Here is a 16557-nt window from a genome sequence, read left to right on the forward strand (position 1 = left end):
CACTGAGTCATATCTAGAAAAAAGGTCATAACTGGGAGCTTAACATCCAAGGTGAGCAGAGGGGCTGAGGTGGCTCTGTTGGGAAAGAAATGAAATCAAATCTGTAGGAAGTGGTGACATAGGATCAGAAGATATTGGTAAAGTTAAGAAATTGCAAGGGAAAGACACCCTGATATGAAAAATATACAGGCTCTGAACAGTAGCTAGAATGTGAGGTACAAATTACAATGGGAGATATTAAAGGTATTTAAGAGGGCAATATTACAACAGTCATGGGGGCTTTCAATATGCAGGTAGATTGGGAAAATCAGGTCAGTGCTGGATCCCAAGAGAGAAGATTTGCAGAATACCTATGAAATGGCTTCTTAGAGCAGTTTGCCCATCGGGGCAATGCAATTTTAGTTGGTTGTTAAGTAATAGAACAGATTTGATTAGAGATCTTAAAGTAAAAGAACTCTTTGGAGGCAGTGATCATAAGATGATGGAATTCACCCTGCAGCTTGAGAAGGAGAAGGAATAAAGTGATAAGACAATTTTCTAAACGGGAAGAAAATTAAAAAATCAGAGCTGTGAAAAGGGACTTGGAAGGCCTTATGTAGGACTCAATACAGGTTAACTTGCAGGTTAGGCTGATGGTAAGGAAGGCAAATGCAATGTCAGAATTTGTTTCAAGAGATCTAGAATATAAAAGCAAGAATGTAATGCTGAGGCTTTACAAGGCATTTGTCAGACCGTAATTGAAGTATTGTGAGCAGTTTTGGGCCCCTTATCTAAGAAAAGTTGTACTGGCTTTAGAGAGGGTCTAGAGGAATGTCACAAGAATGCTTCTGGGAATGAAAGGGTTAATGTATGATGAGCATTTGATGGCTCCAGGCCTGTACTCACAGAAGTTCAGAATAATGAGAGGGAATCTCATTAAAACCTTTTGAATATTAAAAGGCCTAGATAGAGTGGATGTAGAGAGGATGGTTCCTGTAATGGTCTCATCCAGAATAAGAGGGCACTGCCTCAGAATAGAGAGATGTCCATTTAGAACAGATATGTGGAGGAATTTCTTTAGAGGGCAGTGAATATGTTGAATTCATTCCCACTGGTGGCTGTGGAGGTTAAGTTATTGGGTATATTTAAAGCAGAGGTTGATAGGTTCTTGATTAGTCAGGGAACCAAATGGGGAGAAGGTAGGAGAAGGTAGTAAATCAGCCATGATGGAATGGCAGAGCCGACTCAATAGGTTGAATGGCCTAATTCTGATGCTATATCTCATTGTCTTATGGTAAAGAGGGATGTGAGTGTTGCTATGATGTGAGTTTTTTTTACGATGGTATATTTAATGAAATTAAAAGTGGTTGGGCAAGATCAAAACGCCTCAGTGAAATGGATATCATGTTTGACTAATGTTATGTGGAAGTTAGTTTCCTTGTCAGTTGAAAGCCATTTCTAAAGTGCTGGTCATTGATTGGCCCTGTTGAAGAATGCAGCAGCTCTTTCCTATTGGTTGTCTTGTGTGCCAGGGCATCGGTATCTGGTTTCAGGAACCTCAGGAGTATAAGAATAGCACGTGTGGTAGGCTCAGTTTCTTTCCTTCTGTCTCCAGGGACTCCTCTGCACACTGAGATCGTGACCAGTGCTGAAAAACCAGCTAAGTATCTGTTTGTTGAATATTTTGTTTTCTAGTTTGTGTAACTTAGAGACACTTAGATGTTTGGTCGTATTTTTTTATTACTTGTAAATAAATGATAAATATGCTTGTTCATAATCAGTATCTTCCGTCTTGCCACCAAAGTGGTGAACCTGCTTCCACGTTACAACTAGCCTATTGGAGCCCTTTGAAAATGGAAGTCCTCCTAGTTCTGAGGTAGGGCTGAATTAACCATGGCATCTGCAAGCAATATCCATTTGCTACCTAAGCTTCAAGCTAAGCCTACTGTCCTACCCGTTTTTTTTCTCTGCAATGAACTCTAGCAGGCAAGCAAGCGAAGAAGCCAGATTTAATCAGCAAATTGGCCCTGATCTAATTAAAGATCAGTACAATTACATGGGGATGAGTGGGATACTGCCAGTTCTGTATTCCATCTTATGTTACAACACATGTCGAGTTCATTTCCCTTGACACACTTATATATGAAAAAAAATGAAAATGAGTGTAAATTCTCTAATTGACTCCCAGTATCCACAGAATACCTTAATATTTACAGGAATTGTAATAGGAAATAATCCTTGATTATTGGCAATACATATACAATAATGTAGTGGTTGCCTGCTGTATTTGCTTCTGAACTTCAGTTGTGTTGATTTCAATGGGATATAATTTTAGAAACATCTCACCAAAGAGTGATGAATCTGTGGAATTCCAGAGGGTGATGAATATGTGAAATTCATTGCCAGAGATGGCTGTGGAAGCCAAGGCATTGGGTATATTTAAAGCGGAGGTTGACAGGTTCTTGATTAGTAAGAGAGTCAAAGATTTCAGGGAGAGAAGGCAGGAGGATGGGGTTGAGAGTGATAATAAATCAGCCAAGATGGAGCAGACCTGCATAGTTAAATCACTTAATTCTGCTCCTACATCTCATTGATTCATTTAATGAAAAGCAACTATTGAAAAGTGTGTATTTGGCACAATACACAAAGGTCAAATTTCTACCACTGTGGCTTTCTGCCCTGGATTCTGCACCAGGGAAAATAGGTTCCACAATATTATTTTTGTTTTGGTTCAAACAACTTGATCACCACTATCTTCAAATATCAAGTCTCGAGGAATATTTGCCAAGTATATGTCAACAGATTTCCCAAAATATTACTAGATGCACTGTATTACTTATACTTTGGACACAAGACCACAAGAAATTAGGACAAGGAATAGGCCACCAGACCTCTCAAACCTGCCTTGCAATTCAATACAGCAGATCAATGCTGGTCTCAACTCTTCCTCTTTCCCATTTCTCCATAACCCTCAATTCACTGATGTTTGAAAAATATAGCTTTGGACAGCTTTGTTTAATATAATCAGAAGGAACCCACCACCCCTCCCAATTTGCTCCTTTGGTCTTCTTTTGAAGATGGTAGACCTTAACAAATCCAGGTTTTCAGCAGTGTCAACTGTACCCTGTACAATGTCAGAATCTACTAAATAGGATTTTGACTTGGGGGGGGGGGGGGAGAGAGAGAGAGAGAGAGAGAGAGAGAGAGAGAGAGAGAGAGAGTGTGTGTGTGTGTGTGTGTGTGTATATATATATATATATCTATACATCTGGACTGACTTTGGCAATGGGATGCTGAGGTTAATGTTGCAGAATTGAATGCGCTTTATTTCACATGAAATATTAAGCCAAGATTCTGGTAGTGCTAACAGTTGGATGCAAATATCCCACGGAATAATTTGAGAAAGAGTAGGATGGTTGCTATAGATACCCTGGCTAATAATTAACCTCCCAATCATCATCACTGAAAGAACTTAACTGGTCATACCAGATCTCGCAGTGTGCAAATTGAGATTTTATGTTCAAGTCTCTGGAGGACGAATTAAACTCACAACTGAGTGGCCTTAGTAACAAGATGGTATTACTCAGCCAGGGTTAAATGGGAAAAAAATGGAAATGGAATCAGTTACTTCAATGGAACAAATTACCTGTTTTGGGATCCACAGAAAAATAGGGCTGTCCTTGCAGGATACTGTACACCACTCTCGCACTGTTGCCGTACGTAGGATCATCTGCATCCGTGGCTGTTATCTGAAGTACGAAGGAACCTGAGGAAAACAGTTCAATATTGTCACTGATTAATTCTCACAACAAGATTACATAGCGCAGAAAGAACGCAAGAACAAGCCTTCCCATTACCTGTAAACAGAAGAAATATAGACATGCCGAAATAAAGAGAAACTTAAATGTCGTATCTTAATTCTTCTGTATCATGTTATATTTTGAATAATTTAGCAGGGTAGTGGCCCTAAGTAGATAAACACTAGGTCATAAACAAACACTGGAAAATATAAAGCTCAAAGTAGAAGACCGTTAAACCGAACAGCTTTAATTTTAAGTATATTCCATGTACTTGTTCATCAACAAAGGCAGAAAATCAGAGGGGAAGAAAATCATTAGGAACAGTCCTTCTCAGTCTAAACTTGCATCACATCAGACAAAAGCACAGTAATATTGAGAGCTTTGTCAAAGAACATCAATGGCCCATATCGCTTTCCTATTAAGCAGGTGCTACCCATTGAACCATGACTGATACCCAATGGACTGATTACATGATCAAGTGGGGTATATTTGTCAATAAATTCACAATTGATTTCTGCATCATAGGGTTGAGTTTTAATTAGCTGAAGACTTGAGCACCAATAGCTGCACTCATGAAATGCTGTGCCATCACTGGTTCAACCAGTGTCAATTTGAGATATGAAGGGAAATGGATCTTTCCTACTTACTTTTTAAACCTCTGATAGTCTTAAAAGCCTGAATTCAAACTCTCTGCAACATCCTTTTCCCCTAAGGAAAACAACCTGGACTATCCACCTTCAATGCTAAACTTTTTCCATTTCTGTCAACATCCTCATAAACTATCTTTACATTGCCTAATTTCAAATGTCACCTGTTCTATAATGTGAGGTCCAGAACATAGTACAACACCTACGCTATGGCCAATCTAATGCTGTATACAGTTCTGCATAAAGTTTGTTTTTCTACTCTAAGCCTTGACTACTGAAAGCAAGCATCTCAATGACAACTTGCACCTTTGCACCCCAGTTATATGCAGCTAAATCTTAAATCTAACACTGCCTTGTCTTCTCCTGTTTCCCTTCTTTTTGTACTTACAGTATGACAACACAGAAACAGTTCTTTGGCCCATCTAGTCAATGCTGACCAGGATCATACCCCTCCTAACTTCTCTGGTCCATGTAGCTGACCAAACTTCTCTTAAATGTTACAATTAAACCTGCATCTACCAGTTCTGCTGGTAGCTCGTTCCACACTCTGAGTGAAGGAGTTTCTTCACAGATTCTCCTTACCTCTTTAGAACAGAGGTAAGAAGGATTTTTTTTTAGCCAGAGAGTAGCAGATCTGTGGAATGCTCTGTCACAGACTGCGGTGTAGGCCAATTTCCTGGGTATATTTAAGGTGTAAGTTGATCGTTTCCTGATTAGTCAGGGCATCAAAAGCTATGGTGAGAAGGCAGGTATATGGGGTTGAGTGGGATCCGGGATCAGCCATGAAGGAATGGCGGAACAGACTCGATGGGCTGAATGGCCTAATTCTGCTCCTAGTTCTTATGGTGTTATGGTCTATTCCCCTGGAATATTTTGCCTTTTATTCTAAATCTATGACCTCTAATTCTAGTCTCACCCAATTTGAGGGAAAAACCCTGCATGCATTCACCCTATCTACACCCTCATTTGTTTATACCTCTGTAAGACATCCCCTCATTTTCCTACATTCCATGGAATAAAGTCCTAAGCTGTTCAGCCTTTCCCTAACTCAGATTCTCAAGTCCCGGCAATAGCCTTGTAACATTTTGTTTTCCTTCTGCCCGTACGATAAACTAATTTAATGTAGACACGTAACTCCGAGTCCCTCATCCATTCACCTGCCTAACTCATTACTGGTGGAGAAATGAGAAGTCACAGGTAATTGTACAGTGTGCTTTATTTTCAGGAACAATGCTTTCTCTAAGATAACAGGCTGCTTTGTACAACAGCTGTACAGAAGGAACATTACTGGAATGTGGCATTAATTACATAGAATTACTGAAAAAATTACAGCAAGAAACAGACCATTCAATCTAACAAGTTCACAAGGCTCCTCCCACTCTATTTCACCTATCCCAATATATCTTTTTTTTCAATTCCTTTGATCACCATGGCAAGTTATACATTATAATCACTTTCTAGGTAAAACAGATTGTCCTGATTAGTGATTATCTTATATTTATGGCTCCCATGTTTTTATTTGTTTGCTCATAGAATATGGATAAAATTGGCAGGCTGGTATATATTGCTCACCCTTACCCACTAAGCCCGGTGACTTGCTAAGCCTTTTCAGGCAGCAGGTAAGAATCAGTCACATGGGTGGGCTTGGAATGACGCATTGGCCAGACAAGAGCAAGAGAATTTCCTCCCTGAAATGCATTAGTGGACCATAAAAGTTTTAACAACAGACCACTAATTTCAAAGTACAGTGTTTAAATTAAATTTATTATCAGGGTAGCACATGTCACCAAATACTACCCAGTGATTCATTTTCTTGCAGGCATTCACAATATTAAAAAGAAGTACGATGGGATCAATGTAAAAGAACACACAAAGACTAACAAGCAACAAATGTGCAAATGAAGACAAACTGCAAAAACAAAAAGAAACAATAAATAAACAAACAAACAAGTAAATAAATACATAATAGTAAGGACATGGATTGTGGGTCATAGAGCCCTTGAAACTGAGTCCACAGGTTGTGTTCAATGATCTGTTCAGTGTTACAGTGAGTGAAAATGTCCACATTGGTTTAGGAGCCTGATAGTTGAAGGGTAATAATTGTCTCTGAACTTAGTGGTATGTTACCTAAGGTTCCTGTACCTCCTTCCTAATGGTAGCTGCAAGAAGACAATATGGCCTAGATGGCCAGGGGCAGCTTTCTCTTGGCAGTGCTCAAAGGTGGGAAGTGCTTTTCCTGTGATGAACTTGGCTATACCCATTAATTTTTATGGGCAGTTCATGAAACCATTTTCCACCTCCCATCCAATTTTAATTAATTGACTGCATTTCAAATGTCTTACTACTTTGATGGGCTTTGCACTTATGTTTACAAGTCTTTAGTCTGACCTTCTGCAATATGAATAATTTAGCCACCCCACAATATCATTACAGTTGTACTACAAGTGATGCTAAACCCAACTGACAGGTAACAGCGTACTCTAGAAATCTCATGCCACTTGCCCTCAGGGGTCAAGCTGAGCTTTGATTTTTAATATTCTGTACTTCAGCTTCAATAAACTGCATTGCCAAAATTCCAAAATTAAATCTGCTATGCAGGTTGATAATGTGGTTCGGAAGTTACATGGTGTGTTGGCCTTCATTAGTCAGGGGATTGAGTTCAAGAGCTGAGAGGTAATGTTGCAAATCAATAAAACTCCGGTTAGATCACAATTGGAGTATTGGTCATCTCATTATAGGAAGGATGTGGAAGGTTTATGAATGGGACAGAGGAACTCAGCAGGCCATCTATGGAGAAAATAACCTCCTCCAGCATTTTGTGTGTGTTGCTCAGATTTCCAGCATCTGCAGACTTTTCTCTTGTTTGAGATTTACCAGGATGATACCTGGATTGGAAAGCATGTCTAATGAGGATAGGTTGGGTGAGGTAGGATGAGAGGTGACCTGATAGATTCAGGGCCACCAAACAGTCCTTCCAGGTGAGGCAACACTTCACTTGTGAGTCTGTTGGGGTCATCAGTTGCATCCGATGCTCCCGGTGCAGCCTCCTCTACATCAGCGAGACCCGATGCAGATTGGGGGACTGTTTCGTCAAGCAACTCCACTCCGTCCACCACTACAGACAGGATCTCCCGGTTGCCACCCACTTCAAATCTGCTTCACATTCCCATTCGGATATGTCCATACATGGCCTCCTCTACTACCATGATGAGGCCAAACTCAGGTTGGAGGAGCAACACCACATATACCGTCTGGGTAGTCTCGAGCCCCTTGGTATGAACATTGAATTCTCCAACTTCCGGTAATTCCCTCCCTCTCCCTTCCACCATATCACTTTCACTCTGCCTCCTCTTCTAGCTGCCTATCACCTCTCTCATGATTCTACCTTCTTCTACTACCCATAGTGCTTTCCCCTTAGATTCCTTCTTCACCTCTCCTGCCTATCCCCTCCCTGCTTCCCCTCCTCCACCCCTTGATCTTTCCTCTGATTGGTTTTCCACCCTCCCCTCACCTTCTTTATAGGGCCCCTGCCCCCTCCTTCTTCAGTCCTGACAAAGGGTCTCGGCCCGAAACATTGACTGCTCATTTCAACGGATGCTGCCCAACCTGCTGAGTTCATCCAGCTTGTTTGTATGTGTTGACCTGATAGAGTTGCACAAAATGATAAGAGGCATAGTTTGAGCTGATAGCTTCTTTTTCACAGGGTGGAAATGCTTAATACAAGGGGGCTAAACTTTAAAGGATTGAGACTGAAGTATAGGGGGACATCAGAGGCTAGTTTCTTTACGCAAAGAGTGGCAGGTATGTGGAATGTGCTGTCAATAGTGGTGGTAGAGGTAGATATATTAGGGACATTTAAAAGACTCTTAGATAGGTACAAGGATGAAGGAAAAGTAGAGGGCCATGTGGGATGAAAGGGTTTGATTGATCCTGGAGTAGATAAAGGGCTGGCACAACATTGTGGGCTGAAGGACCTGTATTGTGCTGTACTATTCTATGTTTTAAATATGCCTGATATCATCCAGAGACATCAGCACACAATTAATGAATAAAGCTGTCGTCCACAAGCAAGAGCAAAGCAACAGTCATCCATATCATTCATGTACTGTACATGTCTTGACTCCTAGTTTTAGTGAAAGTGGTTAGCTAGTGGTCAACTGTGGGAGTACCCTGCTCCAGGGTACTTTTGTGGTTCAAGAAAGTGACTCACTATCATCTTCTGAAAGGCAAACTGGGACATACAATAAAAGACATTGGTGCCAGCATACCAGTAATGAATAAAGTATATTCTGGGTTAGCTGTGTGCAAAAAGAACAGTTTCAAGAACGGCATATATTGCATTTCACTCAGGTGTAATAACAACTCTCTGATTTGATTTGAACATTTAGATTCAATGTACACTACAGAAATTTTGAATTATGATGTAGCACCACTTATATTAGATGTGGTTCTAAACTACTATATATAATTTAAACACCAGAATTATTGGACTGAAATTAAATGAGAATAAAATTGAGATAATGAGGTATGGATGATGCAAATGAAAAATGTGAGGAGTGCTTGAAGACCACTCATCCATTAGAGCAGAATTTTATGCTCACATTTCTGCAAAGTATAATTGCACAGGATTGAATAAGTGGCAGAAAAATTAATATGCAAGCAGCGAAAAAAAAACAAGAAAAGGGATTTAGCTGAATGAAGGAGGCAGAGAGTCAAGGAGAACTTTCATTATGGCAAAAATAAAATTCAGTGGTAAAGTTATCCTACTAATAATTCCCAAAGATCTGAAATATGGATAGCAAAATGACAGAAACAAGAAGTAGACTCCCGAACAAAAAGTAAGCTACCATGGCCAATCTTACATTTTGGCATATTTCAACCATTTATAATTACAATCCCTTTAAGTCCTCAGCCAGATCCCATTTAACAAATGAGAGCTATCCATCTCATATCAGTGAATTGTGAGCATTAAAGCAAGATTAATCAGCAATTCGTTTATTGAGTAAGGGTGACAGCAGAAGGGGTCAAGAAAATTTGGCAGCTCATTTCTGAAACTAAGCTTGTGGCTAGGACGTAACCATGAAGAAAAATGATGTGGGAAGAATTTATGTTTGAACACGGGATTCTGCAAATACTGAGAAATCCAGATCAAAGCACACAAGATGTTGGAGGAACTCAGTAAGTCAGGCAGCATCTATGAAGAGGGATAAACAGTCAATATTTCAAGCCGAGACACTTCATTAAGACTGGAAAGGAAGGGAGAAGATGCAAGAATAAGGAGGGGTTCCCTTCCTCCACCATTGATATTGCCCTCACTCTCATCGTCTCCATTTCCCAGATATCCACCCTTAACATATCTTTCCCCTCTTAACAGGGATAGAGTTCCTCTTGTCCTCACCTATCAGTCCATACGCCTCTGCATCCAACATATCATTCTCCACAACTTCTGCTATTTTTAATTGCACCCTATATCAAACACATCTTTATTTCCCTCTCCCCCCCCCCACCCCATTCACTGCTTTCTGCAAGGATCGTCGCTTCTTAATTCCCTTGTCCATTTATCCCTCCTGTCACTTAACCCCACAAGCAGAAGACATGCTAGAACTGTCCATTCACCAGTATGTCCTGGTGGCCAATCATTTTAATTCCAATCCTCATTCCCATTTGGACACGTCCATCCATCACCTCCACTTCTGCCATGATGAAACCATTCTCATATTGGTGGAGCAACCCCTCATATTCCATCCAGGGAGCCTCCAACCTGATAGCATGAACATTGATTTCTCTAACTTCTGTTAACTTCTGTTAACTCGTCTTCAGTTCCACACTCTGGCCCCTCAGTACCTCTTGTCCTCACCTGCCTCTTCAACTTCTCTTGGTGCCTTTCCTTCTTCCCTTTCTCCTATGATCCACTCTCCTCTCCTATCAGATTCCTTCTTCTCCAGCCCTTTACCTTTTCCAACTATCACCTCCCTGATTCTTACTTCATCCCACCTCCCCCACCCACATAACTTCACCTATCACCTTCTAACTTGTACCCCTTCTCCTATCCCCGCATTTTTATTCTGGCATCTTCCACCTTCCTTTCCAGTGCTGATGAAGGGTTTTGGCCTAAAGCATTAACCGATTATTCCTCTGCTGTGTTCCTCCAGCTTTTTGTGTGTGTAACTTATTTGGACACTTCTTATGAATAAATGAATTAGTTCCTTCAAAGGCCACTGTTTGCCTTATCATGTATTAGTGTTTTGGCTGTTGGAACTAAGTATGAAGATCCTTCTGATTAGCTTAGCTGATACCTGCCTTATACACGTAGCCCTGTAGACATTTAACATCAAGGAATATAGGCAAGAGTAAGATACACAACCCCTCGTTATTCCTTGCTAATCAATAGATTATCTTCTGTCTCAGATATGCATTCCTGCACCTTGCTCTATTCTAAAATGTTGCAAATTTAAGTATATAAAACATAAGAATTAGAAATGGAAAGAGTCATGGTGGCCCTGCAAACCTTACTCATACATTAAGGATTAAGCTTGATCTGATGTACGTGTCCTCTACTTCCCTTTTTGAGATCAAGATTATCAATCTCAGCCTTGAATATGTTCCACCATTGAATAACAACAATTCGCAGAGAAAAATTCTTTATCCTCCCCTCAATCCTGTTTAGCCAAAAACTTAACCTAGTTCTAGACCATCCAGATTGAGGAAACTCATTATCCATCCTGTCAGTTCTTCCCAGAATCTTGAATGTTACAATTTTAATAGATACTCTATTTCTGTAGATGTGGAGGTAATACTGTACACAGTACACTAGATAAAGTCCCAGCAAAGCTCTATAGAACTTCAGTAAGATTCCTATTCCCACAATAGATAGGCTGGATGTGGAAAGAAGTTCAATCTCATTGCTGCACAACTTAGCAACTTTTCTAAGTTGCGTTGCTTTCCTTGGAGCAAACTGAGGAGTGTTCGGTGGCGGGCGCTGATGCTTTTTTACTGGTGGGGTGGGGGTAGTGGATCATTGCTTTGCTGCAGCTTTTGTGGGGGGGGGAGCTGGGGTGGTTTTAGGGTTCTAACATTTAATTGTCGTTCATGCTTTGGGACTCTCCTCTGCTTTCGTAGATGTTTGCGAAGAAAAAGAATTTCAGAATGTATATTGTATACATTTCTCTGACATTAAATGTACCTGTTGAGTTTTAACTGAACTGTATAACATAGTGAAACATTCAGACAGGGAAAACAAAAGGAAGCTACAAATGAAGAGGAATGAATTGGCAGAGAGAGATATGAAAGCAGCTGAAGAACAAAATTCATTTAACAAGAGATGAGGCTCAGGAGCTCACTACCTGAGATGGGTGGATGAACATGTGAAGTGCTAGAACATGCATGACTCTCTACCAGGTACTGAAGTACTGGGAAATGGGATAAATTTGCTGTCCATGTTGGTAGCATGGACACAATGGGCTGAAAGTCCTTATTCAGTACTGTCATTGCTTATGATTTTAAAATTTCTAAACTCTATGAAAGCACAGACTTAAACATTAGAATATTGACATAATACTTGGATCAACTTCATTGTGTTGACCAACCTGCATGGTGTGAATATTAAATCAACATGGAGTCATTGTATAATCATAGCAAGTTATGATAAAATATGTCACAATATAACTATGCTGTTTGAAACAGCTGGCCATAAATATAACAATTATATCTTCTTTTAATCAATAAATTTGTCATAGAGTTCTACATTATTGGGTGTTTTGTCTGCTTTTTAAAGAGTCTCCAGGCTTTATAAAAGACACGTTTCCCAGCTAAATTAATATCAGGTGAAATAGGTTGTCAAGGGTAATGGGTTGAAAAATATTGCTGCTATCATCCTCTCAAATCATATGTTTCATCTAGTACAATATTTATTACAAATTTGGTCAGGCAGATTAAAGTAGGATTCACCCTCAACTGCAGGTTAAGAAACAATCCTTTCACAAGGACCACCATGATTTTCTTCCGAACTATTTCCTCTGCCCTAATTTGTTCCTCCCTGTTATACCAAAAATGATTTTCACATTATAACCTCTGGGTGACTTTAAGATTCACTTAGCCACTTGCTTTTAATTTAGCACCCTAGCTGTGAATTTATCTTGCTATAATTGGATCCACCTTCACTATCTAACTTCATTAACTTACAGTGTTGTCAGTATGCTTTAACTGGTTCACTTTCTCCGCCATTATTATTGTCATCATCACTACTCTTCAAGCCATTCTTTGATAATGATTAATTTTTTACAATTTGTATTAATTGGAACCAATTTTCAGTTCTACACAGGATAGGGAGGTGCAAATTGCAGCAATGAGATCAAACTTCTTTCCACATCCAGCCATCTGTTGTGGAAATGGGAACCTTCCTGAAGTTCTATAAGGTGTTCTATCACACACCTTAGAACCCTACATTCAGTGCGTAATTCTTTCTCTGGTTTGTCCTGCCAAACTGAAACACATCACACTTGTCTGAACTATCTTCCATCTGCCATTTTGCAGCTGCTTGTCACAACTGGTTGAGATCACACTGCAATTTTTGATGGCCTACCCTGCTGTCCACTGTGTTCCCAATCTTGGTGTCACTTTCAAATTTGCTGATCCAATTTATCACATTATCAAAGTAAAAAGAAAAAAAAAGTACTATATATCATTTAAATCATTAATATAGATGATAAACATCTATGGACCCAGCCATGATCTCCGCAGCACACAACTAGTCACAGGCCTCTAATCAGAGAGACAACATCTACAACCAGTCTTGGGATTCTTACACTAAGCCAGTGTTGAACCCAATTTACTACATCATCCTGAATGCCAGTTGACTTAGCCTCCTATACAGGACTTTGTTAAAGGCCCTGCAAAATCCACTGCTTTTCCTTCATCAAACTTTTTGTAAGCTGCTTGAAAAACTCTCTAAGATTGGTTAGACATGACTTACCATGCACAAAGCCATGTTGATAGGTTTATCTATCTAAATACTTATATATCCTGCCCCTGAGAATACCTTTCAATAATTTACCCATGACCTATATCAGGCCCACTTGCCTATAATTTCCAAGCCTATTCTCAGAGCCTTTCTTGAACTACTGAATAACATTAGCTATTCTCTAGCCCTCTGTCACAATACCTGTGGCTAAGGAGATTTTAGATACCTCTGCCTGTGCTATTGTGATTTCTGCACTAGCTTCTTACAAGGTCCGAGGAGATATCTTGGCAGGCTCTGGGATTTACCTTCTAACAGCATTTTTCTCAGTCAGTAAAAGGCTGTGCTGGCACTCTGAAGATATAGCAAATTTCATCAATACTCTATGCCTTCACAGAATGGCTCCTGAGATCTGTGAAGTGGTGTATGTTTCATTGACTTGCCATGTCCTTATGTCAGATGTAATGTGTGTGAGAGTGAGTGTGATTGTCCCAAGAGGAACCTAAATATGTGTTCACCAATACAACTACTGATTGTGTTTATCTCTAACAAATACTTACGTTGACTAAATTCCTTTTGGTACATCACCTCAAGACAAATGAAATGTGTGGTTCGCAAATGAACTTTGTTGTTCTGATAAAAAGATTGTAATGCTTTTATTCACAATTTTAGTTTTAAAATCTGCTGAGAAATCTTAAATAATAGTTGTTTGAATGTTCAATTATTGGTTAAGTTACAAAATCGTTTCATCTTAGTGCATACTCAGTAAAGGCTTTAAAAAAGTGTAGATTCTGTTCTGAGTAATCACACCCCAGCTCTCTAAAAATAGTTTATCCTGTTCATGCACAATCAATCAGTTGGCTCGAACAATACGCAGGATTGACTGAATTCCTGTGCCTTACATTTGTAGATTGTTGATTCCTGATTAATAAACCCAATACCGTTGACCACAACATGCCCTTTCTCTGAGGAAGAAGAGCTGCTTGGTGCTCGATTTTCTACAGACTGTGAAACCAAAAGGAGCTTGATCATCAAACGTTCACAACTCCCTACGTCTGATCCTGTGACCTAAGTCCACTGTCTGTTACCCAACCCTATCTACTTCCACTTTTTTCATCCAATGCAACCCATTTACCACGTCCTGAAAGTGAAGCCAATTTGTTTGTCTGAGAAAAACAGTTTCCAAGCATATGAGTGGCCTGAGGTGGACAAGCAGCATATCCTTTCCTCTGAGTGACTATCTTCATTGGAAAGTGACGAGCCATTCCAAAGTGAAATGTGCATTCCAATTAAAGTAGTAGAATTAAGTTGTTAAAAATGATGGGATTAGTGAATCAAAAGCAGTAAAAAATATTAATTTTACACACAAGAAAGAGACAGAGATTATGTATACCCAGTAAACACAAGGAAATCTGCAGATGCTGGAAATTCAAACAACACACACAAAATGCTGGTGGAACACAACAGGCCAGACAGCATCTATAAGGAGAAGCATTATATATGCATACCCAGTATACCACATATATACCCAGTGGCCACTTTATTAGTTAACTCATGTCGCTAATAAACTGAGAACTGAGTGTATGCTTGTGGACTTCTTTTGCTTTTTTCTATTGACTTGTTGTGTGTTCAGAACTGCTCTTCTTCACACCACTGTTGTAATGCATGGTTATTTGAGTTACTGTTGCCTTCCTGACAGCTTCAACCAGTCTGGCCATTCTCTTCTGACCTCTCTCATCAACAATGCATTTGTAACCACAGAACTGCCGCTGACTGGATCTTTTGCTTGTTTTTGTGCCATTCTCTGTAAACTCGAGACTGTTGTGTCTGGAAATCCCAGGTGATTGGCAGTTTCTGAGATACTCAAACCATCCTGTCTGGCATCAACAATCATGTCTTAGTTAAAGTCACTTAGATTGCATTTCTTCCCCATTCTGATGTCTGGTGTCAGTAACAAATGAACCTCTTGAACATCTCTGCATGCTTTTATGCATTCATTGAGTTGCGGCCACATGACTGGCTGATTAGTTATGTGTATTAACAAGCTGGTGTAATGGTGTAAAGATGAAGAGATAAACAAAGAAGAGCAACAGGAAGAGGTTAGAGGTGATATTGGAGACAAAAAAATCTTTGGTGCAAATAATGCATGAATTAAAAGCATTAAAAGTAATAAAAAGATATTAAAATATGAAGATTATGTTTGATAGAATGATGAAAAGACAGGACAAAATGGACAAGAAAATTAAAAACTTGGGAGAAACGATGGGAGACACCATTGATAGAGTGAATAAAATGGAAGATAATATTTCTGCCTGGACATCACAAAGAAAATGGTTGTTGGAAAAAGTGGATATACTTGAAAATTTTAGCAGACAAAATAATATTAAGATTCTTGGACTTAAAGAAGGTATAGAGGGAAAGGATCCAATACATTTTTTTCAAAAATGGATTCTGGAAATTTTGGAAATGGAAGAAGGAACCCAGTTAATTGAAATTGAAAGGGCTCACAGAGCCTTAAGATCAAGACCTCAAGTTGATCAAAACCCATGATCAATCTTGATAAAATGCTTAAGATATCAAGATAAAGAAACAATCTTGAAGGTGGCTGCCCTACATGCCAGAAAGAGAAACGGGCCATTGATGATAGAAGGGAAAACAGTTTTTTTTCTATCCTGATATAAGTTATGACCTTTTGAAGAGAAAAAAGGAATTTAACCCAGCGAAAAAATTTTTACGGGAAAAGGGTTATAAATTTATATTGCGCCACCCGGCAACCCTGATAATTATTTTGGATGACGGAAAAAGATCTTTTACTGATTATCGGGATGCAGAAGAATTTGCACAAGAACTCCCAAATATTCGCTAACCACAGCCAAAGATTTAAAAGTGAAACGGATTAATGATGAGGACAGGGACAGTGAATGGAGATGATGGATGTTTAAGGACAGAAGGATATTTAAATATATTCTTAATTATATGATACAGGGGGAGAAAGGTAAAAATTTGAGAAATATTAATCGAGAGTAGTGATATTATTTTTTCTTCTCTTATATATACTTTTTTATGTTACGGGGGAGCTGGGGGAACTTCGGATCGATTGCTACGGGATTCACGTGTGTAATCATGGCGATTGCCATGGCCCGTACAATGGAGGGGGGGGTAATGTTGTGTTTTT

General features: G+C 39.4%; 1 protein-coding gene across 3 annotated transcripts in view; it reads right to left on the bottom strand.

Moving 5' to 3' along the window:
- LOC140713763 (cadherin-12-like) overlaps positions 1 to 16557 on the bottom strand; it is a 421855-nt gene that overhangs the window by 252152 nt on the left and 153146 nt on the right. For all 3 annotated transcript variants that reach the window (XM_073024264.1, XM_073024265.1, XM_073024263.1), the window contains exon 4: positions 3626 to 3745. In XM_073024264.1, the coding sequence (XP_072880365.1) occupies positions 3626 to 3745 (120 nt within the window). The remainder of the gene's footprint in view (positions 1 to 3625; positions 3746 to 16557) is intronic.

This window comes from Hemitrygon akajei, chromosome 20, assembly GCF_048418815.1.
Source record: "Hemitrygon akajei chromosome 20, sHemAka1.3, whole genome shotgun sequence".
Classification (NCBI taxonomy): domain Eukaryota; kingdom Metazoa; phylum Chordata; class Chondrichthyes; order Myliobatiformes; family Dasyatidae; genus Hemitrygon; species Hemitrygon akajei.